The 27218-nt window shown below is 46.5% G+C and overlaps 2 protein-coding genes across 2 annotated transcripts in view; one reads left to right on the forward strand and one right to left on the reverse strand.

Annotated features, from left to right (window-relative positions):
- The first annotated feature begins 5 nt into the window (after positions 1 to 5).
- LOC125443717 lies at positions 6 to 2594 on the forward strand. Its single transcript, XM_048516012.1, has 2 exons — positions 6 to 198; positions 1293 to 2594. Exon 2 carries the CDS (start codon positions 1358 to 1360, stop codon positions 2000 to 2002), a length of 645 nt encoding a protein of 214 aa, XP_048371969.1. The 5' UTR covers positions 6 to 198; positions 1293 to 1357; the 3' UTR covers positions 2003 to 2594.
- A 6707-nt stretch (positions 2595 to 9301) lies between these two features.
- The window catches only part of CAD (carbamoyl-phosphate synthetase 2, aspartate transcarbamylase, and dihydroorotase), a 44473-nt gene continuing 26556 nt past the window's right edge, over positions 9302 to 27218 (reverse strand). Inside the window, exons 21-39 of the mRNA XM_048515797.1 lie at positions 26336 to 26518; positions 24382 to 24600; positions 23501 to 23668; positions 23170 to 23352; positions 21702 to 21806; positions 16687 to 16938; positions 16288 to 16369; positions 14748 to 14914; positions 13425 to 13589; positions 13012 to 13143; positions 12189 to 12390; positions 11752 to 11942; positions 11286 to 11426; positions 11040 to 11132; positions 10684 to 10825; positions 10536 to 10580; positions 9779 to 9933; positions 9599 to 9673; positions 9302 to 9492 (exon numbers count right to left, since the gene is read on the reverse strand). Of these exons, the coding sequence (XP_048371754.1) occupies positions 9460 to 9492; positions 9599 to 9673; positions 9779 to 9933; positions 10536 to 10580; positions 10684 to 10825; positions 11040 to 11132; positions 11286 to 11426; positions 11752 to 11942; positions 12189 to 12390; positions 13012 to 13143; positions 13425 to 13589; positions 14748 to 14914; positions 16288 to 16369; positions 16687 to 16938; positions 21702 to 21806; positions 23170 to 23352; positions 23501 to 23668; positions 24382 to 24600; positions 26336 to 26518 (2733 nt within the window). The 3' untranslated portion in view covers positions 9302 to 9459. The remainder of the gene's footprint in view (positions 9493 to 9598; positions 9674 to 9778; positions 9934 to 10535; positions 10581 to 10683; positions 10826 to 11039; positions 11133 to 11285; positions 11427 to 11751; positions 11943 to 12188; positions 12391 to 13011; positions 13144 to 13424; positions 13590 to 14747; positions 14915 to 16287; positions 16370 to 16686; positions 16939 to 21701; positions 21807 to 23169; positions 23353 to 23500; positions 23669 to 24381; positions 24601 to 26335; positions 26519 to 27218) is intronic.

The raw sequence follows: 27218 nt of genomic DNA on the forward strand, positions 1-27218 counted from the left end.
GGAATGCGAGGAGGGGGGATGTGGGAAGCCGCAGGGGAGGCTGGGAAGTCTTTGTTTCCGTTGAGAAAAGTGGGTTCTCGTTCATTCCCTTCAAGGATTTGGCGTCCTCGTCCCGCCCTCGACTCTTCTCCGTCGACCCGGCTTCGTCCTCTACACGGAGCTGGATTCCTCCACAGAAGGAGACTCCGCTTTCTCAAGGTATGTTAAGCAGAGTCCAAACTTTACACACAACAGGTTGAGTGGTAGGTAGTTGAACTGATGGCTAAATAGGTTTTCAAGCCTCACTAGGTGGCTGGGACAAAGCAGACAAATTGGGACTCGCTCTGACAGCAGACGGGGCTTTTCCCAATATGGACAATTCACGTTGAATGTCTACACTGAATGTAGTTGGGTGATTCGACCTGCTTGAAGAATTCTAAAGAGTTCAAAACTTAGTGTTATTACAATACATCCCACTACTTTTGTTTTTGGAGTTTGGCCTGGTGGGGGCTCTGCCCCCCCCCCCCAAAAAAAAACCCCTTGCTGCTCTTAAGGGTGCCAACTCAGGGGTATAATGCCATATAGTTTACCTTCCAAAGAGGCCATTTTCCCCAGGTGAAGATCACTGTTGCCTTAAGATCAGTTGTAACTCCAGCAGATCTCCAGGCACAACCTGAAGGTTAGCTACTCTAACTGACCTCACATGGATTCTCCCACCCCCAACACACATACATGTCTGTATAGAATTAGCTGCCTTGAATAAAGTCTGAAAAGTTTTGGAAGTGAGGCATGGTTCTCAGTCTCCTCCCTCAATTTACAGAGGAAAACTGCATGAAAGTCAGAGAGATAAACAGGCAGGAACACTCACCAATCTTGCTTTCAACACTCTGATGTTATCTCTTTGAAGTGCAGATTGCTGTTCTTAGGGACTCCTTCCTGCTTCCTCCTATCTCTTCATCTTGCAAAATGAGGGGAGAGATGTGGACCGCATCTCTGTTTATCCAGCTAGTTAGATCCAATTAGAGCTTGCCTCTTCACTTTCCTATCTAGAGTGGAGTTTCTAATAAAGACTCCTCATATTAGTTTGAAACTATGAACTGGCTGCAAAACATTTTTATTCTGAGCACACACATACATGCCCTGGTAAGCTTCCTTGTGTTTTGCCATTGTGTGTTCTGCTGTAATATAGAGGAATCTCAGATCAGAGATACCAACAGGTTATTGGGCTTCCTAGCTGCGTTAATCAATTTGAACTCTGCATGCTACTTTTCTTTTTTGCTTCAGCAACTAAAGACTTAAGTTTGTTTCCACAGATCAGCTGCAGGCAAAGTGCGCTTCTTTTGTTTACAGAAGCAAGCCTTGCCATTGTACAGAGAAAATGGCTTCTCACCTGGAGGAAGAGCCAAGATTTACAACCTTGACTTCTGAGAACTATTTAGATTGGAAAATTCGCCTACGATTTGTCTTAAAAGCCAAGGAGCTACTGGGGATCACTGAAGAGGATCCACCTGCAGATGGGACTACGGCAGCAGAGAAAGCCACAAAAAAAGCTTGGCAGTTGAAGGATGCGAAGGTCAAGGCCCTGATCGTCAATACAGTGAGTTGGCAGACTTTATCTACCATAAGGGAACTGCAGACAGCCAAGCAGATGCTAAATAAATTAGACTCCATGCATCTGAAAAAGGGATGGGCTTACACATATTCCTTAAGAAGAAAATTACAAAATCTCCGTTACCAAGAAGGAGGCTGTTTTATAACTCATGTGTGTGAGTTGCAAGGTTTCTTTGCAAAATTTAAAGCAGCAGGAGATGAATTTGGGGAATATGCAAAACTGGCGACTCTTCTCTTAAGTCTGCCTCGAAGTTACAGTGGAATAATTCGTCAGTTGGAAACCCATACAGATTTAACCTTTGACGAGGCAGTACAGCATATATCTACTGAAGCTGCTGTGAGACAAATGCGGAACAATCACTGCAATGAACTATCAGAAAACTTTGCTCTTAAATTGACATGCCATACCTAAGAAATTCCCAGGAAGGAGAGGAATTCTGCTAGGGGAAACCACAAGGCCCCTCATTTACAATACTAGAGATCTGACTTAGTTGCCAAGAAAATGCAGTCCAAAGGGAGAGGTCATGTGACTGTTGCCAGAGAAATGACTTTCAGGAATATGAGCTGTTTCCTCCAAATGTTTCTTATGTAACCAGCCTGGCCACCGGGTGGCAAACTGTCCCAATAATCAAGTAAGAGGGACACACTTTACTGAAAGGAGAGATTTATTCTAGATCACTGAGATTTATTCTAGATCACTCTGCTCTCTGCTCTTGCGCTGTTTACATCAGGGTAACTCTCATATTGAGGGGCCCGCCGTTCCTCCTTTTTGGGGAAGGTTTTAAATGTGGGTTTTTCTGGACACCTCTTATTTATTTAATTATTACCACTGTTTATATGAAGTTTTTAGAAAGTTTTATTGATTCTTAATTGGATGGAGTTTATGTTATTTGTATACTGTGTTGTATGATTTGCTCCTTTATTCAATATTGTATGATTTTATGTTGTACACCGCCCGGAGCCCTTCGGGGATCGGGCGGTATAGAAATCCAAGAAATAATAAATAAATAAATAAATATATCAAATCACCTGAATTTCTTTACTGAACTATTTGAGATTCCTGAAAAAATTGTGCATGTTGGGGGGAAAAAAACTACAACAAAGGAAAAACAATATGGTCAAGGTTTTTTGTATTGCAAACTGCCAAATGAATCAATCAATTTCTAGTTAAATGTGTTTTATATATTTCAGATTTTTCAAGTTCTTTGTTTTCATTATCCAAGCTGGAGAAACAAGGCGGTGAACTGCATATTAAAAATGGACTGGGTATTGTTACTCAAAATGGATACGTCCGTCTCATAGGATCAGAACACAATGGGATTTACAATGTGTAGGAGCAACTTGTATCAGAAGTAGATAGGGAATTCAGTTTTGTCTGAACCTGAAGCATGTCAACCAAATGAAGTAAACCTTGCTCAGTCATGCTCACATGAAAATTGTTTACATTTGTAGCATTGCTGTCTTGTCACAGGAATTATTACTCAATCCAGGACATGATGAAAAGGGGATTGATTTATGGCACTGATTTTGTGTCATGTGATGTTGTAACTAACTGTTATCTATTGTTTTGAATCCAAAGCCGTTGGACCCATCAGGACCTTGCCCCCACTACCAACTGAAACTGCACCCTACACTCCTCTAAACAACATCCCTTCAAGCACTGAAAAAGAGTAACATCCCCCAGTGGCGTGCGGGGAGGAATGGCGCCCAGGCTCACAAGGTCTCCTGGGAAGTGTAGTTCCCATCAGGCTACTTCTTCAGTCAGCTGCTTTTTGCAGCCGCTAAACTCAGGTAACTGGGGGATATTGCCGGGGGTGTGTGTGTGTGTGTGTGAGGCCCAGCCACTTCTGGAAAAGAGGAGGGGTGTGGCTGGGCCTCGGTGTGACGTGTGCACACCACCCAGGCAGGCCTTGGCCCGGGTGGTGCATGCACATAGCACTGAGGCCTAGCCATGCCCCTTTCCCGGAGTGTGGGGCTAAGCCACTGCATCCCCCTCTTCTAGAGGCTCTTCTAGAGGCTGAACATTCCCAGTTCCCACTGTCCCTTCACTCTCATCTAGATTGTTGATAAAAATATTTTAAAAGCACTACACCTAAAACTGAACTCTGTGGCACCCCACTAGATACTCCCTCCAATCAGACAAGGTGCCGTTAAGTACCTTCTTTGGGTCTGATTATTCAGCCAATTGGTTATTCACCTAACTATCCTAAAATCTCATATACAGCCCTCCAAGCTTATCAAATGCATATCAAATACACAATATCCACGGCAACCCACAATCCAGCAAACCGGTCATCCTTCAAAAAAGGAAATGAGATTAGCCTGACAGGTCCTATTAGGGACAAATTCACATCTTATCGCCAAGTTATCTCCTAGATATTTGCAGATATTAAGAGTGCAGCCCTTTTAACATTGGATCCAAGATTTTCCCTGGGACAGGTTGAATTGATTGGCCCATAGTTTCCTGGAACGTACCCCAAAAATCTTGTTGGTCTCTAAGGTGCTGCTGTACTCCAATCTAGCCGTTCTGCTGCTTTTAAAAATCTGAGACTTCCTCCAAGGAGTTCAAGGCAGCATATGGGGTCATCAAACCCCCAATTTTATCCTCACAATATCCTTGTGAGATAGACCAGGTTGAGAGAGAGCAACTGGCCCAAGGTAACTCAGTGGGTTTTCTAGCAGCACAGATGTCTAAAGTCCCTGCTCACCACCCTATATCACACCCTATATCACCCTTGCTCCCAGCCCCTTTTCCAGCTTTTGGGGGACAGCACTCAACTGGCCACATACATTACAGTATTTGTGTCAGGACAGACACAGCAGTATTGTGTGTAAAGGCAAATCTTCAGTCTCACTCCCACACAAGCTGGAAGTGAACATCTCCCTCCCCTCACAAAGTACATGAGAACTAGGTATGTTTATGGTCATTTTTTTCATTTATTAAAAAAAAAGGGAAACAAATTCAGGTCACAGTGTGTAGAAAAATCACTGCGTTGTGCAGCTTAGAACAGTCACACCAGGAAAAGGGGGGGGGGGAATTGGAATGTATCACAATTGGAAAGAACCTGGATGGTGTTTCCCTGTTGCGAGAAACACCACCTCCCATATCCCATGAGTGACATCTACGTGGGGGGAGGGGGAATAAGTAAAAGTATCACTATTTAGACCAAAAAGAACAGAAGCTTTGGGAAGGAGGGAAGAGATCCCTCCAGCACTGGGCCAGAAACCAGCTCAGCCCAAGAGGGCCAACGGAAAACAAGCTGAACATGCCTGAGGAGTCTGACACAAGCAGGGCAGTGGAAGATCGGAGCTGAGGAGAAGACCATGAGTAGACTTCTCCCTTCTTAAGTCTATACTACTTTCAGCTCCATCTGTGCTGCCAACAAGTCCCTTACTACCAGGCTGCTCATTGTGGTCTTTGGTGGAATGGAGTGGGCAGAAGCCCAACAGAGTGGCACCAACCAGTGGGCAAGTTGAGAACAGAGCAACCTCCTTGTGCCCTTTGCAGAACAGCGTAGACATCTGTCAGTACCGGCCAAGCACCGTGGCCAGCAGTGCCATGCGGATGTACATTCCATTCTCTGCCTGCCGGAAGTAAGCTGCCCGGGGGTCTGAATCCACCTCCACGCTGGAAAGAGAGGTCGGGACAAAAGATCAACAACCAGATGGCATCACCTGCTGCCACTCCACCCCCAAATCTCAGAGCATGAAAAAATGTTCCAACAGTTTCTATGGCATTTTTAGTTTGCAGTGATGTTGGTGCAAGAGAAAGGGGTGACTCGGCTGAGGCCACTTAATAAGCAAGGCTGAGCACTCCGTGAGCCAGATTTCTTGGATCAGGTTCTCATGTGGGTTTTAGGGGGACTGCTTCAGTTGGTGGTGAATCATAAGGTTTCTTCTCCACTGTGGTTCCAAAGCAGGCATTTAACCATTTATATCCTGCTTTTCTCCCGTTGGAACCCAAAGCAGCTTCTGATGGCCTTCTCCCTTCCTCCATTTTATCCTACCCACACCCTATCAAGTAGGGAAGGCTGAGAGACTGGACCAACGTGACCCAGTGAGTTTCCCTAGCAGAATGGGGATTCCAGTCTTGGGATCCCAGATCCCTAGTTTTATACTCCAACCACTATGTAATGTTGTGTAACTAGTCACCAATAAGAAACAACTCTGACATTCAGGGTGGGCTTTAGATGCTGCGTACGGCAACCTGATTTGGGAAACCCGTTTTGACTTGTAGCCAGCCACGACTGGCAGTACACACTATAAATTTGGTAGTGCAAGGGCACTCCTGAAGCTACACCTGTGAACTTGACTTCAGATCCACACTAGCTCACAGGATTCAGAAGCAAATGTTAACAAGTGCCAGGGGAGAGTGAAAATGCTCCTTCAGGGGAGATATAAACCATGTTTACCATGTTACTTGCATCCTGCTGGAGAGGGGAACCTATGCCAAGCTGTGCCCCCACATTTGATAGACTATTGCTAGCCCAATCCCACCTGATCTCATTGACACGGGGCATGGGATGCATCACCACCATCTTCTTCTTGGCTCTGGTCATGATGTGTGGGGTCAGGATGAACTGCCCAAAACACTGTGGGTGGAAAGGAAGAACTTTGGTGAATGCAGATATCCTCCCATCCCAGTGGGTGCACACCAACAGGAATCAGGATGGGTCACGTACTAAGTGCAGCCAGTCAGACCTGTGTTGTTCCAGACTATGCACACCCAAGAACACAGAGTACACTGCAGGAGCCTTTGCCCGCTTCCAAAGGTTTTATCTACAGCTGCTTAAAGAAAACACCAATCTTTGATGGGGTGGTTATTTTGGAATGCAGTCTCTCCTGGATGAAGTCATATAGATCTCCATTTTGAGATGGCCACAGACACTACATTAAGCAACAAAGGTTGTAGGAATTGAGAATGGATGGGAAGGGTTTTGCCAGCAGTTCCTTACTGTTCCCATCTGACAGAAAGGGAAGGCCCCTCCTACTTGGGGGGCAGAAAATCAATCCACACACCAAGATGAGTACTTGCCGTAGAGACTTGTGTGGCTTCCAGACAAGCATACTGAGTATTTTATTAACCTCAGAAGGATGGAAGACTGAGTCACCCTTGAGCCAGCTACCTGAAACCAACTTCCATCAGGATCGAACTCAGGTCATGAGCAGAGCTTCAACTGCACTCTGCTCCACAAGATCTTGGCAACAGGTTACTACTGTGTTTTTCAGGGAACCCTTGGGAGACTTCTAAGGTTGTTTCCCAGCAAGGAAAGACACCATTCCTCCCTTCCTACAGCAATAGGACCATTTAAGAATGCCGATCAGTGCCTACTAACTCACCGCCTCATACTCCTGAATGGAGGAAAAGCGCTCCTTCTGGATGCGGGTCATGTAGAGCACATCAGTATCGGGAAGGGCCTCCTCAATGTTCTCAAATTCCTCCTATGGTCAGGAGCGGAAAAGGAGCTTGTCAGCAATGAGGAAACTAAAAAGCCTGCATGGTGAACTCTCTCGCCTCTTTCCCTGTTCTCACCTGCTTGATCCCTTTAGAAGCCACAAAATGGAAGACGTCAGATGGCATGCGCAGGTTACCTGGAGTGACGTAGCGCAAGCTAACACGGTACTGGGTCAGCAGGCAGGCCAGAGAGTGGACCGTGCGCCCGTGTTTCAAGTCACCCACCATGGTTATCTGGAAGAAACAGAGGGTGATGAGCGCATGGAGAACACCATTCCAGGGAGGGCCCTGAAATTTCCTGCAGCATCAGGAACCAAGTTTGGCTGGCCAAAAGCACCATCCCTGATCCCCAACTCTTTTACAGAAGGCCACCACAGTCTTACCGTCATGCCATTGACAGTGCCCAATTCCTCACGGATGGTGAAAATGTCCAGCAGGGCTTGCGTTGGATGCTCCCCAACTCCATCGCCAGCACTGATCACAGGTTTGCGGCAGTGCTTGGCAGCCAGCTAAGGAGAGGTGAGGGAGGAACATAGTGAGCCCCGTGAGGCAGAACAAAAGATCAGAGGAAAAAAGGCAACCTCTCCTTAATGGCTGCTTTTCTTCTTTTGATTTGCAGAGCCCTTACCAGCCTCCACTGAGTTGATCCTGTCACAAGCCAGCAAGATAGGGCAATATTATTCCCCATTTTGTGTATGTGCGAGTGTGTGTGCACGCACACAAACCTCTGATGTTTCTAAAACAGGGATCTCCAACCTTTTTGAGATGGAGGAACTTTGGAATTCTGACACGCCATGGTAGGCACAGAAACAAAACAGCTGCCCCAAATTGGCTGCTGCAGGTGATGCCCACCACAGAATGGCAGCCGCAGCTTACCTTCAGTCATACTGAGAAGATATTTGTGCCATGGTTGTAGCTGCTGCCCATGCAATGTTTTTAAAAATCTGCACAGTCAAATCAAATCTCCAGTAGCCCCTACTTTCTAAAAATAATTGGTGTGTGCTGGAAAAGGTGGCAGCAGGCACCACAGTGCCCACGTTGGGGATCCCTGCTTTAAAGCAATACTTCTGAGACACTGGAATGTTGTGGGAGTTCTGGGCTGTATAGCTGGGTTCTAGTAGCATTTTCTCCTGACGCTTTGCCTGCATCTGTGGCTGGCATCTTCAGAGGATCCTCTTATGATGCCAACCACAGATGCAGGTGAAACGTCAGGAGAAAATGCTACTGGAACACAGTCATACAACCCGGAAAGCCCGCAACACCCTAGCGATTCCAGCTGTGAAAGCCTTCGACAATACACAGCACAAGAAAACTTTGCAGGACCTCTTGCAAAAAATGCCAGGGACTTAGCAGCTGTCACACAACATCACCCTCTTGACACCAGTTGGTCAAGAAAGGCGGAAGCACTGTGCCAGTCCCTCGATTCTCATCTTAGGCAAGTGGGTCTGAAGGATACCATAGCTGATGATATTGAAAGATACTGTGCCATCCATAAGTATCACCAAACACCCTTGTGTTTTTCTGACCTGGGGAAAGTTTTCAATCAAGAGGACCAAGACAGCTTCATTTCCAAAACCATGCTAAAATGGGATTAGAGAATCCATCTCAATGCAGACTACCCAGAAAGCATGGAATCTTGATCTTCTGGACAATTATAGCAAGTTGCTAACCCTCACAACTGGGAACAATAAGCTTGAGGAAGTAGTATTTTAGAAAGCCTTTGAAACTGGGGGGACAAAGACGGAGGGGAATTGGACATAAATTCTGAAGTTCAAAGAGCTACACAAGCATCCTGAATAGCTCTGGGGCCCTCCTAACCATCAGCAAAGGCAGAATTAATTTAATCAGTCTGCTTTGTTTTGAGGGCCAAATACACTTGGCTCAATGGCTGACAAAAAAGAGTAAACAGCTAAGACTTTATGCAATTAGAGGCCATGAACAGTGAACGAACAAGGGCGTCTCGGCAGGCACCTTGAAAGTTTTCCACAATCAGGATAACTGTTTTCTTTATTTATTTACAAAATGACAGATTAGAGCCATAATTTGTAGAATCCTGAATTACCTCATCTGGAAATCTGGCCCCAATATTGCACTCAATTGACTTGAAAGCAGCCTCTGGTGGCATCATCATCATAACAATAACAACAACAATAATAATAATATGATCCAGCAATTCAAACTGCAGAATAAATCAGCCTCACCTCCACGGCACCTGGCTGTGGGTGCCTCAACACGAGAACATCCGAGTAGCAGCTCATGGTCTGGACTGAATCAGCCAGGGACTCTCCTTTCTCTTGGCAGGATGGAGGGGTGGCTTTCTGAGTGGAAGGGTGGAGCACCCCGGATCCTCCAAGGGCGGTGGCGCACATGGCTGGCAGGGCAAAGGAGCTTGCTGGTACGGGTAAGCTTGCCCCTCAGGTGAAGAACATGGACGCCATCACCTTTCCCTGCAGAAATGTGCAAATTCAGTACTGCCATTTCGTTCTCCCCCAGAGAGACCAAGATCCATTTCTCAAACCTGACTCAAGCTCTGGCCTTCAGCCCTTTTCTCACCTTTAGGATGTCGATGCTACGCTCCTTCTGCACCATCATGCGCAGGTTGTGTGCAACGTTGAACAAGTGAGACATCTACAACAAAGAAAAGGGGGGGCACTCAGCGGCGGGACCCATACAGCCAACATCACCCTCCTTGCCCAGAGATGCCCAAGACCAGATTGCTGGCATGCCAAGTACCTGGTCCTTTGTGAACTGCTTGACCGACAGCACGTGCTGCCCAATGAGGGGGTGAAGCAGCGGTGAGGTCTGTGGGTGCGGTAGGCTCTGGGGGGATGCCTGTCTGGGCAAGGGGCCTGCCAGGTACAGTGAGCCATCTTGGATCATGGCCAAATCTGTGTGAGAAAAGAACAGCTCCATCAGGAGATGGGTGTGTGGCATAAACACCTCTCCCTCCTCTTTCCCACAGAGCAGTGGCCCACCAGTGTTCCAGAGACCCTCCTCCAGTGTCCATTTCTTTGCTTCCAACAGATGAGACACCTCCCCATCACACCTTGCAGGGTGCTTTTCAAGTCCTTTACCCTAATCCAAAATAAGCCTGGATGTTTTCTATGTCAAAATCAAAATACTAGAACTTGCAAAAGGTTATCGTACATTTCCTGATCTGAAAAGCAGATGAACCCTGGTTGGCACCCAGTGGCCACAAGTCAAGGGCTCCCTGACACACAGAGCCCCATCCCACCCAATACCCCAAGACGACACTGGTTTGCTCCAGTCCCCTCTCCTCCTAGCTTTTCCTTGCCCAATCCCACAAGGGCAGAACACTCCCCAAAATAGCCAAATTCCTATTTGGCAAAACTGGATTAAAACAAGGTATAGTAGAACTCCTCCTCCCACATGGTCGGTTTATTCTAGCCACAAAACTAGAAGGGAGAGAGAGAGGAAGAAGTTTGGATGATGTCCAAAATTAGGAGAAGGGGCCAGAAGAAAAACTGACCCGATTCGGTTGCTTTCTTCACGATTTTTTCCCTGAGGTCTTCAGCTGGAGAAAGGTGACAAGATGAAGAAAGGTCAGGGGTCAAGAAATCGAGCATCCTCTGACCCTCTTTGCCTGCCTCAGACTTCATGCTTATTTCAAACCTAACCTGGCAGCCCAGGGTCTGAGGCACGGTGGATACGGGGTGGCAGATGGAAGCGTGCGTCTCCCACTGGGCCTGCTCGGCGGGGACTTGATGCTCGGCTGCGCAAGGCCTCTGCCTGCACAATGGGGCGAGGGCGCTCAGGCGTCTGCAAGAAAGGAGGAGTTAACAGGAAATGGAAAGGGGAGGAGCACCCACTCTCACAACTTAACAATGACGGTTGCCTCCCAAGGCACCCTCATTTACTTCAGTGAAACTGCTGGGTTGCCTCCTGACAGAAAAAAACATCCTTGCTGTTGTGAGGGGACACAGATCTTCACCTTACCCTGAAAGGGCAATCTGTGTATGGTAGCACCACTTACCTTCAGGATCTCCTTGGTTGGGGCTGGATGTGGAACCACAGTGCCCGTTGGCCATTTTCGCACATCCTGCCCGTAGCCTGGGGGCACGAGGATCTGCAGCATACAAAAAGGATCACGGCAGGAAATTTGGTCAGCCTGAGGGTTGCCACAACCTACTTCCAGAATCTTCCAAGCCAGTGGCATCAGTCCCACCCAGGAGACCAACGTTGCTCTCTTTTTGTCCTACTCTTTAGCATCTCCTCTTACCTGTCCATCAATATAGGCCACCTCTCCACGAAGGATGACACGCCGGACAGTCCCCTTCACTCGCATCCCTTCAAATGGTGTCCACCGGGACTTACTGAAGGTTGTGTAGGTGGGCACCAGCCACTCCTGCTCCAGATCCACCTGCCAGGAGGAACTGTTTAATCAAGAACTGCAGACACTAGCCTGGGTAGGTGGGCTGCCAGAGCTCCACTGAGGAGCTAGTGCAACTACAGAGTTCAGCCAAACCTTTTGGCATGTGGCCCCATAGCATCAGGGTCTTCTGGGCACTCAGATAACAAAAGGTATACAAGGGAAAGAAGCCAGCTATGCTGTGGCTGTAAGATCACTCCTGATTTCCATTTCCAAGTCCTGCTCTTTCCCATCAGAGTTCCAGGAGGCACCTCCTCAGTACAGGCCTCAGGCCATATACTTCAGAGTAGGCCTCAGGCCTTGTCAGGCCACATACCTCAATGTAGGTGTCATCTTGCATAGGCAGCCCAAAGATGCGCCGGGGGTTTTCATAAAGGCGCTTGACAATATCTTCCACAGTGAGGCGTCCCTCAGATACAGCTGTCAGCAGGAGTGGCAGCATGGTTTCCAGTCCTGGGAAGCCAGGCGGAGGGTCCTTCCCAAGCTTCTCCTCTAGTGTGTGTGGAGCTAGGAGGGAGGACAGAACAGACATATGGCAGAGAAGGAGCCACTAATACAGTTCTTCCCTGCTTTGCTAAGAGTTCTGGGGAAGACAGGCCCTTTGCACCACTCTGCACCCCTGGATACTACACGCACACACATACACACACAGCGGAGCCCACGACACAAGAGACCCAGCAAATCACTACTTCCCACTGAAGTTTAAGAAGGATCCCAACTGCTCTCTAATCCTGGTCCAGACCCACATATTACCATGGTCTGTGGCAAAACAGTCAATGGTGTCCAGGTTGTCCCAGAGTGCTTCCATGTCCTCGCGGGTGCCCAGCATAGGCCGTACCTGACCCCGGCCTTCCCCAATGCGCCCCAGGTCCTCCTGGCACAGGAAGAGGTGGTGAGGGGCAACCTCGCACGTCACCTCAATGCCTTTCTGCTTTGCTGCCTTGATGATCAAGATCTATGGAAGAAAAACAAAGATGGAGGTCTATATTAAGACTCGCTATTTCTCTGCACACATATGTGCACGCACCCCATCAGCCTCGATCCTGCCCTCTGGCATTTTTGTATGCAGAGTTTCCCTCAAGTAAGGAAACACTAATAAAAAATAAATACATACAATGCATCGCAGGCCTGATCTCATTCATCCTCCTGCAAGTCCAATTTTGTTTTATAGGTAGAACAGAGAAAGCACATGGGACAAGATTCATACTTGCACAAAGCTGCCTTATATTGAGTCAAACCATTGGTCTACCACAGTCAGTACTGTCTATTCTAATTGGCCCCTGCTCTCCAGGGCCTCTGGCAAAGGTCTTTCATATAATTTGCTGCCTGACACCTGTTAACTGGTGATGCTGAAGACTGAACCGGGGACCTTCTTGTGCAAAGCAAATGCTGTGTCCCAGAAACACAGCCCTCCCCAGGCAGGAAAGGTGGACTCTTTCCCAAGGCTGGCCACTGGTGTTTCAGCACAAGAATCCCCCAGGTCCAATGTTCCCACCTTCCCTGCCACAAAGAGCACAAAGACCCCTCATCCATTTTTTAAAAAGAATCTCTCCTCACCCACCCCAAAGCCACTCACCTCCTCCTTGCGGGCCACATGGCAGATATGGACAGGACGCTGGTACAGCTGGGCTACCATTAGGATAGCGGCAACGGTTTGTTTCTCAGCATGTGCCACAATTGGAAGGTGCTTGGGCCATTTTTCAAAATGCTGGAAAGGTTAGGAGGGGTAGGGAAGAGCAGAAAAAGAGGCTGAATATGGATTGATGTCACTGAGGGTCAAGAAGAAAAAGGCCACTAAGAGACACAAGGGGGACACAGGCTGAAACAAACCCAAGACTGTCGGATGGGGCTTTCCTCTCCAGCTGTCCTAATGGACAGACAAGCAGTGCAGTAGGGCACTGAAGACCCCACATCAGGACTCAGGAACAAAGGAAAGGGGTAACACAAAGCCCACGCTGGCCCAACAACCCCACCGCCCCACAGACCCACCTCCATCCACAAGGAAACGTTATCCATCTTGAGGTCAGAGAAGGTATCATTCAAATACATCTTGAGGCCAGCAGAGAGCCCAGCCACAGATCCCAGAGAGCCGGCATTGTCAGAAGAGGCTCCCATATACAGGGCAAAATCACAGCGGGCCCCTGCCTCTGCCAACTGGAGAAAGAAATGGTCAGCGGGATACCAATCCTAAATGCACATCTGCTTCCTTTTTCACCAAGCTAGGGCTACCTTTATCTCATTCAGAACTGCTGAAGGCTCCCACAATGATTCTGATGGCTCCCCTACAGACCTGTACCAACGCACCCCATTTTATAAAATTTAACTCAGGGTCACAGGACACAATAGGGACTTCCAAGTAGTCAGCATATCTTTATTGGAGATTGAGTCAGAATCTGGCAGGGGTGGGTTTTTTAGGCTGTGTGGCTGAGAAACATACCTCACTGTGACATGCCTTTGAAGATGCCAGTCACAGATGCAGGCAAAACGTTAGGAGCTAAAACTACCAGACCCCGGCCACACAGCCTGGAAAACCCACAACAACCAGTTGATTCTGGCTGTGAAATCCTTCGACAATACACGGAGCCAGAATCTGCTGTGCTTGAATCATAGAACTCTCTCAAATCTTAAACAAGATCCCCCAAATGAAAAAAATAACAAAGGCCAACACTCCCAAGACACAGCACACCCATTCTCAGGATTGATCCCCTTCCGTAAAATAGTCCTCTGCAGTTATTTCATTTATTTATATTCTGCTTTCCTTTCCTCCCAGTAGGCAGGTGTGTCCAACTCTGGCTCTTCAGATGTTCATGGACTGCAATTCCCATCAGCCCCTGCTGGCATGGCCAATTAGTCATGCCAGCAGGGACTGATGGGGATTGTAGTCCATGAATGTCTGAAGTGCCAGAGTTGGACACCTCTGCAGCAGGGACTGTGAGCTGCCTACAACAGCATACTCCTTGCCTCCATTTTATCCTCACAAACTAAATTAGTTAAGCTGAGAGAGAAACTGTCCCAGAGTCACCCAGACAGCTTCCATAGCAAACTGAGTTTTCAAACCTGCGTCTCCCCATATCCTAGTCTGAGACCCTAATCACTACACGCCCCCCACCCCGCATGGCTTTTTTACATATTGTTGCAGCAACTTTATACCACCCTGGTTACTTGAAACCACTTTCTAACGCAGACCAAGGGTCTTCCCCACACATGCCCATTCTGCACTGGCTACGCTGTGCATGCCCTCTGAAAACATCCCCTCTGCTCTGCCAGGATCCCTTGTCCTAGCTTCATTCATAAGCCTGGCCAGTATTTTACCTTCTGCATCAGGGCAAAGGAGCCGGCATCAATGACAGCAGGAGTAGTGTTGGGCATGGCGCACACCATGGTGATGCCTCCGGCCAGAGCAGCAGCCGTGCCAGAGGCAAAGTCTTCTTTGTGGGTAGCCCCCGGCTCACGCAAATGCACGTGAACGTCAATCAGTCCTGGAAGATGAAAACAACAGTGACCCTAAAGGTCAGAGGGGGAGCAGGGAATCATTTGCCTTCCTATTACTCCTGGGCTCCACTGTGGCAGATGCAGAACTACAGGAGAAACGACAGAGGCCATTTTAAGGCCACTTACAGATTTTGCAAGTGCACTTGCAAGGTTTTTAAGATTAAGCCTCAAATGTCACATTCACACTTCAAATGACACAATTGTTTTATTTTACTTCATTTATATCCCACTTGTCTCCTGCAATGGGGGACTCTAGCTGCCTCACACCATTCTCCCTCTTCCCAGTTTATCCTCACAGCAACCCTGTGAGGTAAGGCGTGTGCCTGGCCCAAGGTTACCCAGCAAGTTTCCATGGCAGAGAAGGGATTCAGACTTGGGTCTTGCAGATCCTGATCTAGCACTGTAACCACTACACCAGGCTGGCTCTCATGCTTCTTTGTATTACCTGTACATTGCACAGCATACTTGTCAGGGAGTCAGAAGTAGTGTGCTTTTCTGGTAAATAGATAGGTCACCTTGGTTTGACCAGTATGGTGGGTGTGCATGACAGCCCTCACAAATCCAGATCTTTTCCAGTCAGAACTGAGTCTTGTAGCCATTAAGCGGAATTAAATTTTCTGAAGGGAAACACCCACCCAAAGGACTCTGCAGCCCGCACTGTTGTGTTGGTGCTCTCTGTTTTACTGATATCACTGCACAATTTTGTATTTTTTTCTGTTTGAAATGTTTCATTAGAAAGATGGGATAAATGTTTGAAGTAACTAAATAAAACTTGGGTGTGATGAAAAGGACTTAGCTTTCTGACAAATATTAAGGGGGTTGGACTATGTTGTCTCTTGTTACCCCTGCTCCACAGGCATCAGGGAGCCAGTGTGGTGTAGTGGTTAAGAGCAGGTGGATTCTAATCTGGAGAACCAGGTTTGATTCCTCACTCCTCCACCTGAGTGGCAGAGGCTTATCTGGTGAACCAGATGTGTTTCCGCACTCCTACATTCCTGCTGGGTGACCTTTGGCTAGTCACAGTTCTTTGGAACTCTCTCAGCCCCACCTACCTCACAAAAGGTGTCTGTTGTGGGGAAAGGAAGGGAAAGGAGCCTGTAAGCCATCTGGAGTCTCCTTACAGGGGAGAAAGCATCACCCATCCATATCTGCTGAAGTGCTGCAGAGTCTACTGTGGCCCGCCAAATGGTACTGAAGTCAGTTCCCATCCCACTGGACTCTAAACATAGCCTGTGTTCTAATGCCAAGACTCTAGAGGTGCTGGACAAGGTGTTCCTGGGCACAGACTCCCCCAATTCCCTCTCCCCTGAGTAAACTCCTTCCAGACTGGAGGTCCAGGCCATCCCAATCTTGGACCTACCTGGCAAGCGGATGAGCTTCTGTGAGGTCATGCAGTCCACATGCATCTTCAATGGAGGAGGACCCCCAATCTGGCCTAATGCCTGTGTGGAATCGAGACCAGAGTAAAATCTCACGGGCAGAACTGCATCACAGGGCGGTGCATAGTCCCAATCTTTTATCTAAATCAGTATTATCTACTCCTGCAGAAAATCTCATGGGCCTCAGGTTCTTTCATATCACCTTACCTGATCGTTTTAACTGGAGATGCCAGGGATTGAACCTGGGACCTTCTGCATGCTAAGTCCATGCTCTATCACTGAGCCAAGACCCATCTCCCTAGAAACTCCAGGCTGAGCAAAGGAGACCCTTTATGGCTCCCTTCCCCCCTCCTTTTGATCACCCCCTCACATAAACCCACCTCAACAAAGAGCTTGGTGCACTTGATATCAATGATGAGGGGCACAGAATAGTCAACAGCCAAGCGCCGGGTGCGGTATCCCTTGGTGACGAAGGAGGACAGCCGGCGTCCTCCAGAGTTGCGCATGGACAGGTTGATCACCAAGTCAAAGTGATTCTCAGCCAAGTAGTCCAAAATGCTGCGCTGCTGCGTGTCCTTGCCTGGTATCTCACTACCGTCAGCCTCCTCGAAGTGCCAGTCCACAGCCCTCACCTGTCCCAAGAGAAAGGCCTTCAGTGACACAGTCACACACTCGCCACTAGGTGCTGCTTCCACAGAGACTCTGGCCTTGACCCCAAACCCATGGGCCCCTACTGCCTCAAAATACCCAGTGTCAGCAGAACAGCCATGGTGCTGTGATAGGTTGGCAATCAGCAAGCATAGCTGTAACTGGGGGAGCCATCTTGGTCTGTTTCAGGTGAATAGCAGTGTTGGCCTGCAGTAGAACAGTCACACCTTAAAAGACCAACAAAACTGATCAGGGTATAAGCTTTCAATAGTCAAAGCTCCCTTTAACTGACAAATGGAGCTTTGACTCTCAAAAGCTTACACTCTTGAAAATCTTCCTATTCTTTAAGGCGTTACTGGACTTGAATTTTGGTCAGTGTGCCTGATGTCCCCCAGCAGTAGCTTAAAGCTTTCTCCTGTAAAATTCCTCTATAAAGATTTTCTATCCACAGACCAAAATATACACATGCACTGAAGCTTTTATGAAGATGTAAGTAGAGGGGGCACAACAGCAGTCCTCACTGAGGGACCGTGCACTTCTGGGAGAAGGTCCAGAAATCTGGGTGACTGAAGGAAGGGGGGGGGGGGCAAGGGAGGAATAAATCTGTTTCTTCCTCTCTCTGGTTGTTTACTTGAAGTATTCTAACTGCAGGTCCAACCTTCAAAGCCAGCCTGAGCTCCTTATATCAACATGGTTGTAAAAACCACTCTCATTCTCCCCCTTATACCCAGTGGTGGGATTCAGCAGATTCGCATCACTTAGGCAGAACCGGTTGTTAAAATGATGCTTGTAAACCAGTTGTTAAATTATCTGAATCCCACCCCTGCTTATACCTGACTATCTCAGAATACTGTGAAGACTAGAAGCCTGGGAAATAAGCAAAGGGAGTTGTGGGAAGATGGCTGGCAGCCATGGAAGATTCTAGACCAGTGGTGTGCAACCTGTGGCTCTCCAGATGTTAATGGGCTACAATTCCCTTCCGTCCCTGCCAGCATGGCCATGTTGGCAGGGGCGGATGGGAATTGTAGTCCATTAACATCTGGAGAACCACAGGTTGCAAATCCCTGTTCTAGACTGACCTTCTGTTTCCTTCCTGCTGCATACATTTAAAGCTGGTGTGCAGCCAGAAACAACTGACAATTTAGCTATATAGTTACTCTACCTCTCACAAAGACTGAAGGGAGATTACAGAAAGCAATGCCAAATGGTCAGTATAATATATAAATAAAAAAACAATACAATCATATGACAGAATTATAGTGTATGTGTAGGGGGGAGTACAATGCATCTTGGCTCACAGCTAGTACCTAGTATACTTGATGGACCACCTTAGTGGTCTCAACCCAGCCCAGGGTATTTAGCATCCCTTTTGGTGTTCTTGTTGGTTTACATTTCATTTTATTTACCTTGTTTGCTTATTTAAAGGATACTGGTATTTTCCCTAGGTGAAAAAAGGTTGACACAGCAAAGAAAAAAGTAAGATGATAACAATGTATAAATGTCCCAATTCAATTATGTGCACAAAACACAACACCAGTAATGTGATGTATAAACATATCCAAATCGGGAAACAGCTGTGTACATCCAAAAAAAATCACACAGTGCCAAATACGATACAGCCAACCATGTTTTGGTAAAGACTTCATCAGTGCCTTATGACCATAATTATTAATATCTAACTCATCATTAAAGAAATATAACAAATCTCAAAAATCAGCAATATAACCAAATTAATTTCCCACCAAAAATAAACAGCATTAAAACCGTAAACTGAAAACAATCAGAACTTTTTTTAAAAAGAACATATACATGCATGGAATTACATATTCCTTATATTTAATCAGCTTTCAAATCTTTCTACAACTGGATATCGCTAACATAAGTAAACAGAATCCCAAATCAACATGCTAGATGGATGAATGGATGGATGGATGGATACCTTACCTTGTCAAAATAACATCAGTATATGTTTATGTGTCTCGCTGGACTGATGTCAAATAGCTCAAGATGCATCAAATCCACCACAAGATGAATACATCCCCTCAGTTCAAAACTATGCAGCCTGCATCTGGGAGAAACTGTTAAACAAATCTGCCATCCATGATTTATTAACAAGCTCTTAAAGCGAGCCCCACAGCAAAAAAAAAACACAAATTAAGAATAAAGGCTAAATTTCTCACCACCAATAGCCAGTTTCCTCACTCTAACCTTGAGAAGCCAAAATTTGTAAGATAAAGAGTCAAAATGTTTCCCTTGTTTGTAGGATGTGATCCAGTCTAGGAGCAGACATTGTTTCTTTCACCCAGAACGTTAATTGTTTGTTCCTGTGCTTCAGGGTCAAGAAGTGTGTCACTAGAGGAGTGTGGCATCTTCACAGCTGAGCTCTTGTGGTACGAGATTCTGGACATCATACCTAACATATTTGGCTGCATGAGCACTTGATGGCATAAACCACTCCCCTTGAATTACAGTTCACAAAGGAGTTAGTAAAGAAGCTTTTCACATTATAAGAACCCTTGCAATATAGCTCTGAAACATATGGACAAAGAATTAGGATTCTGAGTGATAGATCAGATCCTACAAACAAGGGAAATATTTTGGAACTCTACCTTACAAATTTTGGTGCCTCAAGGTTGAAGTGAGGAAACTGGCTTTCAGTGAGGTGAAATTTAGTTTTGCAGGTCTTTGTATATGTAAAATTGTGGGATTGAGGGATTTACTTTAAGAGCTCATTAATGTCTGATGGGCTGTTCCTCCTACATGTAAACAGTATAAAATCATAGAGTTGGAAGGGCCACCAATTCCAACCCCCTGCGATAGTTATGGAGTTAAACAGTATAGTTTTGGATTTAAGGAATGTTTTTATCTTGAATATGATACACCTTGAGCTATTTGATATCAGCACAGAGAGACACTCATACAAGCATACTGAAATTATTTGGACAAGGTGTGAGTACATACACACACAGACCTGTGCATGTATATAAGCTATATATATATTTGTAATTGTTATTCTATTTATTCATCTTTTAGAGATATCCAGTAACAGAAAAATTTGAAGACTGATTTCTGTAAGGAGTTTTTAATTCACTCCATGTATTTGTTTGTTTCTGACGGTTTATAATTTATACTTTTAACGGGAGGGGTTTTTTTGCAAGAAATTAATTTGGTGAGTTTGCTGGTTGTTGAGATTTGTTTCCTCTTTTATGGTGTAAGTTACATATGATTTGTTATGGTCAGAAACCACTGATGAGGGCTTTGTGCCAAAATGTGTTTTTACAGAAATTTAATAAAATTAAAAATAAAAAGCAATTCTGTTGAGTTGTATTGGGCAGTGTGTTATTTATTTATTTACTTAGACTTGATAAACCGCCCACCCCAAAGGGCTTTGGGCGGTGTACAGAACATGTTAAAATTATATAACTAAAACTATTTACAAAGTACCATTTTCAGTTTAAAAACTAATATTACAAAATAACACATAAATATAAATGTAAGAAATCAAAGTGCACAATTGCAAGTGCACAATTTTGTCCTGCTTTATTTGTGTTTGTATATTAAATTACTGGTGTTGTGCTTTGTCCACATAATAGAAGGTGTTCATTCATATATGGCACCACGCAGTGGTGGGATCCAAAAATTTTAGTAACAGGTTCCCATGGTGGTGGGATTCAAACTGTGGCATAGCGCCAATGGGGCTGGGCAGCGCACGATGGGGGCGTGGCCGGGCATTCTGGGGGTAGGGCTGTGGCAAGGATGCAGCCGTTGCGCCGGTCCTTGGGCGGGAAACGAATGCACGCAGGCTGCCACACACGCCAGTGCACCTCCTGCTAGACTGCTTCAAGTTCTGCGTGCTACTGCTGAGAAGAGGGGCGTAACTAAGGCAAAAATCACGTGGCAAAATCACCAATTAGTAACCCCCTCTCGGCACACACAAATAATTAGTAACCTACTCTCGGGAACTTGTGAGAACCTGCTGGATCCCACCTCTGGCACCACGCCACTTTGTACCCTCAAACTTTTTTTGATTTACTTTATCTTTTTTGGTTGGGTATTTTCCCCCTTTTTGTGGGGTTTCCCCTAAGCATGTCTTTCTGATTGGGGACAAAAGTAGGACAAGAAATCCACTAAATAAAGGAACATTCTCACAACCCTACCACTGCCTCCAACTTTCCAAAAACCATGACTGATTCTAAGTGGCCAGCATGCGTTCCAGTGGCGAAGCTACAAGGGGACAGGGGGGTGCACCGTGCACAGTGCGCATGCCTGGGGTGTGGAAAATTGCCCCCAGGCTCCTCCCCCTTTCCCTCTCCCCCCACGGGACCCCATGCCCCTCGGTGCTCCTCTCTTTTTCCCTTCCTCTCATTCATTTGTTCTTTCTTTGAGAACTTTTTTTCAGTTACAAAAGTGTTTGTTCACAGTAAAAACGCCCTGAGAAACTACAATTCCCAGGAGACCTTGGAGCTCACAAGGTCTCCTGGGAAGTATAGTTCCTATCAGGCCATTTTTACTGAGAACAGGCCTTTTGCAGCCTGAAAAAGTTCTCAAAAAGGAAAGGAACTAAGGTAAATGTGGGAAGGGGGGAAAGGGGGAAGGGAGGGTGCCGCGGGGGTGCCATGGGGGGAATATAAAATGCGCACCGGGCGCAGTTTGGCCCAGCTACGCCTCTGATGAATTCCCCTTACTTTCATTCATTCTGGAATGGAGCCTCCCCAGGGCAGGACCCTTCCTGCCCATCTATACCCACCTTGATGCCATGTTCTGTGTAGAAATCAGCAGTGCCAAGGCTGGCATATAGGTTGTAGCCCAGGCTCTCCAGAGTACGCACTGTGGGCAGGAGTTCACTCTTGTTCTGAAAGAGGTACCAAGGGAGAAAACATAGGACATCCCTTCCATTTTGGAGTTATTTGCTTCCTGAGAAGACACCAGCGGGCCTCTATGCTCTTAAGCTACCCTTCTGTGAGTCTTCTCATGAACCTTCCCTCACCTGCTCCTGTCCCCAGACCTTTTCTTGTCAAATTCTCCAGGTCATCAAAGTGTTTGAATTCTAAGTCCAATGATCCCAATTGTCTGCAGTCCCAACTCAACTCGTGTCACCTTTAAAATGAAATGCCCTTAAAAATGGGATGCCACAGAATCTTCATTCCAATCGACAGGTGAAGAAGCTGCAAGCAGAGGAAGATGGAACGGTGCAGCATTTTGTTTTAAAAGGGCAATTGAGAAGCCACCGGAAGAGAGGTGGAAGGAGAATAAACTGAAGGAAGAAGGCAAGCAGGACAGAGGCCCTGGAAGCCAGCCCATGGGGAAAATGGGTCATTTCACTGAAAGCTCTTACAAGCAGCTGAATACAGCAAAAGGAAGCAGTAGATGTTAAAGATTATTTCAGCTGAAGAACCACATCTAAAGGAAAACTTGGGACAGTTTCACTATAGACAAAAATAAATAGAAATTATATGACTTTTAAAGAAGAAAAAATTGTAATAGAGTAGGGTTGTAAAGATGTTCATGAGGGTACAGTTAATCTTTAGATAACAGGGGTGCTGATGGAATCACCCTTAAGACATCAGCATCTTTGGGGCTTTCATGGGACTCCTTGCTCATGCTCACTGCCAACGAGATTCATCATCAATTAAAAAACAAACTATTTGAGCAGGAATGCCAATACCTTTTGAGCAAGGCACAGAGTTCCTGTTCACCTTTGTGCTTTGGGATTATTCCCTGGAAGCTCTGTGTTGCCCATTATCTGGACCAACTTTTTAATCACAAACTCACAAGAGCAGCGTGAAATTCTTTTCCAATGTCACTATTTCAAGGCTGGTTCTCAAACATCCTTTGACATAATCGACACTGTTCTTACAGTCCTTCTTATACTGACTTCCTTGAACACATCTTGCTCTTCTGCCCTAAGTACAACAGCTTTAAGCCCGACTTCTCTGCCTGAACCTCGGTCAGGTTCCCGGACCTTCCTACCAATGCAAACATGACTTTTTTGCTCAACAATCCTGAGGATGAAATAACTAAAGCTGAAGCCAAATTTCTGATGAGCGTTTTGAATTAGGTTCCCTTGGCTTCTGTGGACATTATTTACATTGTTCTTTACTGAATTTACTCCTATTCTTTGACCCTATGTATATACCCAATAAAGGTCTCTGAATCTGACATCAGCACCTAAAGGTTCTGCAAACAGAGTGGTCATTCCTTCCTTTTCTGCTCACCTTGTAGCTACCAATGGTCAGCAGGATGTTCTTCTTAGGGATCTTGAAGCCTGTGCTCAGCATAGCTTTGAGGTAGGCCTCACAACGGTTCTCACCAAAGCAGGCCACCTCACCTGTGCTGGTCATCTCCACTCCCAGCACGACATCGGCACCTGCCAGCCGCGAGAACGAGAACTGGGGTACCTGAGTGAGAAGGCAGAGATCAGGAGGCAGAGTTGTGAGATCAGGAGGTAGGTTGTGAGCAGAGAGAAAAGCAGCAGCAGTTCCAAGAAGAGGAAACGTTAGATTGCTGAGTACCACCAGCATCACCACCTGAACCTTGGCCACTCACCTTGACACCAACAATGCCAGTGCCTGCCATGAGTCCCACAGGCTCCACCTCCTCTCCTACGATTACTTGTGTGGCAAGAGCCACCAGGTCAACACCCAGAGTCTTAGAAACAAAGGGGAAGGATCGGGATACCCGCACGTTGCACTCGATCACCTTCAGCTGGTCATGCTGGAGAGCAGAGAAAAACACCCCATTTTACAGGGACAGTGGTTTATAAATTGAATAAATAATAATAACAACAACACAGTTGCCTGGTTACTTCCAGAACTGACTCATGCCCTCCTTGCGTTTACTGACTAGGGATGCCCAGGAGATTTCCTGTCTTGCTCACTAGTCAACTACCAACATGGATAATACAGAACTCTTAGGTTAAGTTTACCATCCGTTATCCAAAACAATACTGCAGTGGTCCCCAACCTTTTTAAGCCTGTGGGCACATTTGGAATTCTGACCTGACATGGTGGGCGCAGCAACAAAATGGCTGCCGAAGAAGACAGAAATAGTCACAAAATGGCTGACATAGCTTAACATCGGTAATACATTGTACAGATCCTTGTGCTGAGGTGGCAGCTGCTGCCAAAGCAGCATTTTAAAAAAATCTGCACAGCCAATCAGATCTCTAATTATCAATCAGAAGCCTTGCTGGGCAAAAGCCTAATGTGACCCCACTCACTTCCTCAAAACACTTGGGTGCCAGAAAAGGTGTCAGTGGGCACCATGGGGTGGTTTACTATTCCTGCCATTTTTATGTGGGTTACTGAGGCAGCCATAAGGATGATGCCCAAGGCTAACCAACAAGCCTGCAACTAAGCAGTGATCTGAAACCACAACCCATCTGGCTCACCAGCTGTTCACCTACCTTCTGGCCCAGTTCCAGTTACCTTGGCAATAAGCTGGAGATTGAACGGCCCCGTAACCTGCAGCTCCTGCCCAATGGCGTGCACGATGGCCTTGATGCGCTCCAGAGTCTTCGGCGTGATGTCCTGCGGTGGGGTCACCAGCGTGGCATCTCCCGAGTGCACTCCAGCATTCTCTACATGCTCGGAGATAGCAATGGCCACCACCACTCCGTCGCAGGCCACGGCATCCACATCAATCTCCTGTGGGGAAGACAGAACAAAAGTGTCAACACATCGCATATGCCACAGACCTCGGCTTACGTGGACTCCAGCATCTGTGTTAAATAGGGATGGGGAGGGGTGGGGCAGGAATGGAGTCAAACCATACAAGCACTCAGATCTGCTGGATCCATGATTACAGGACGGAAAATGCATACCCTAAAAATCAGCAGCTATCTCTGCAAGAGTGGAGGGAACAGAATGCCTGCCTGCCTGCCACTTGAAGCCCTTGCCTTTCTGCAAAACACCAACATGACCAATTTACCCCAGCATTCCTCTATGTAATGCCCATGCCCCATAGCCAGCTGTGGCTTGTTTCCAAGCCAGAGGGTTTAAAAGAAGTACTTGTTCCCTCCGAGATACTAAGCCTACAGCCAAATATTGGGAGAGGGCATGTGCCAGAAAATCCCAAATGCTCCTTGGGAGGTTTCATTAGGAATTCTTCCAACACTTCAGAAGACTCATAGCTTATCAACACACACACACCCTTTCTATGCCTCTCAAAACTGGGTTCTCTCACTTCTCTCCCAAGATCACTTATTGCTGGGAACATTTGCAAAACTATAAGTGGCAGCTCCTCAGGAAGGGTGGTCAGCCATGCACAAGTGCTTAGAACAAATCTAAATATTACTGTTAACTTCTGAAACCTGAATTTGGAGCTCGCTATAACACTAGTAAGAAACCATCCTTGAAAAGGGTCAAGGCCAAGTTGCTTCCATGTTGCAAGAGAAATGGCAGCATCTGTTGACCATACTTATTTCTTTGTTTCCCATTATTTTAGCTCAGGGGTCTGCAACCTGCGGCTCTCCAGATGTTCACGGACTACAATTCCCATCAGCCCCTGGCAGCATGGTTAATTGGCCATGCTGGCAGGGGCTGATGGGATTTGTAGTCCATGAACATCTGGAGAGCCACAGGTTGCAGACTCCTGTTTTAGACCAAGGCTTTTTACTTCAACTTTCCTAAATAAACCTGTTGTCCTGAACTGGATGGCCCAGGATAGCCTGATTTTGTCAGATCTCAGAAGCTAACCAGGGTCAGTTACTACTTGAACAGCATACTAAGGAAGACAAGGGTTGTTACACACAGGAATGAAGAAGAGTTGGATTTATACCCCCCCCCCACCTTCTCTCTTGCAAGGAGACTCAAAGGGCCTTACAAATGCCTTTCCCTTCTCCCCTCACAACAAACACCCTGTGAGGTAGGTGGGGCTGAGAGAACTCAGAAGAACTGTGACTAGCCCAAGGTCACCCAGCTGGCATGAGTTGGAGTATACAAGCTAATCTGAATTCCCCAGATAAGCCTCTACAGCTCAGGCGGCAGAGCAGGGAATCAAACCTGGTTCCCCCAGATTAGAGTACACCTGCTCTTAACCACTACACCACTGCTGCTCCTACACCACTGCTGCACTACTGCAATGGCAAACCACCTCTGCATGGCTTTTGCATTGAAAACCCCACTAGGTTGCCATGACTGGGCTGTGATTTGACAGTACTACACACACAAATCTGTTTGCTGAACCAGAGCTTCCTGGTACTCCTTCTTTCAACAAGGACATACAGGCCAACCAGGTCTCCTGCTTCTATGGTGGAATTTTTCAGGGTCCATCATTAAGAAAGTATCTGGTTGAAGCCCCTCTAGTGTTCCACATCCAAGCAGTACTACAAATACCCCTGAAGCATCACAAGTGTTTTCCCAGGCCAACAATCCTGCTCACCTTGGCTTCCTGGATGAACTTGGAGATAACAACCGGCTGCTCCTTCGAGACAGCGACAGCGTTGCTGAGGAACCTCTCCAGATCACTGTCCGAATAGGCCACGTTCATGGCAGCCCCACTGAGTACATAGGAGGGACGCACCACACAGGGATACCCCACCTTGCAGCAAAACTGTTTGGCCGACTGTAGGATACATATACATAGTTGTCACCGGAAGTCTATGAACATACGTAAAGTGAGACACATCCCTGCTCCCACCCCCACCAGCTATAACATGTCCTCTGACACAGTTTCTATATAAATTTTCATGCAAGAACAGAGACTTCCAAACTCTGAGTGCATCTTTAGCTGTTTCCACATGACTTCTTTCAAGTAGCGCTGTTTTCAGTGAGCATTCAAATGCCCTCATCCTCTATTTGTTCAGCTTCTGCAATTTCCCAATCTGTAGTGAGCTCCTTTTCCAAGCATGGTTTGGTACAATATTTTCAGAAACATTACAGCCAAAGTCCCTTCAGTCACTACATAGATGGGAAAGTGAGCATTTTTCAAGTCCTGAATGAATTGGGCCGATTTTCCTTACCTAAGTTCTTGAGCCAGCCATTTCCCCACAGACAGACACCAGAGTTTTCTCCCCAAGTTTTTTTTCTTTTCAATTGATAACAGCTATAAACACATTAGTTCCCAGACATCACTTTAAAAATAGTAAGCCTCCAACCCTTGGGGTTGCAGAGTTATAATAGGAAATGTAATGGCTGCACATTTCTGCTTATAACTCAGCAACCAAAAGGGATAAATTTACTTTTTTGGTGAAATATGGAAACAAATAAATATTGCAACAGATTGTTATAATATTTTATGATTTAGTAATACAGGTTTTAAAAAA

This window comes from Sphaerodactylus townsendi, linkage group LG01 (assembly GCF_021028975.2).
Source record: "Sphaerodactylus townsendi isolate TG3544 linkage group LG01, MPM_Stown_v2.3, whole genome shotgun sequence".
Classification (NCBI taxonomy): domain Eukaryota; kingdom Metazoa; phylum Chordata; class Lepidosauria; order Squamata; family Sphaerodactylidae; genus Sphaerodactylus; species Sphaerodactylus townsendi.

Coding starts and splice junctions, on each gene's coding strand:
- LOC125443717 (XM_048516012.1), top strand. CDS start 1,358: ATGGCTTCTCACCTGGAGGAAGAGCCAAGATTTACAACCTTGACTTCT.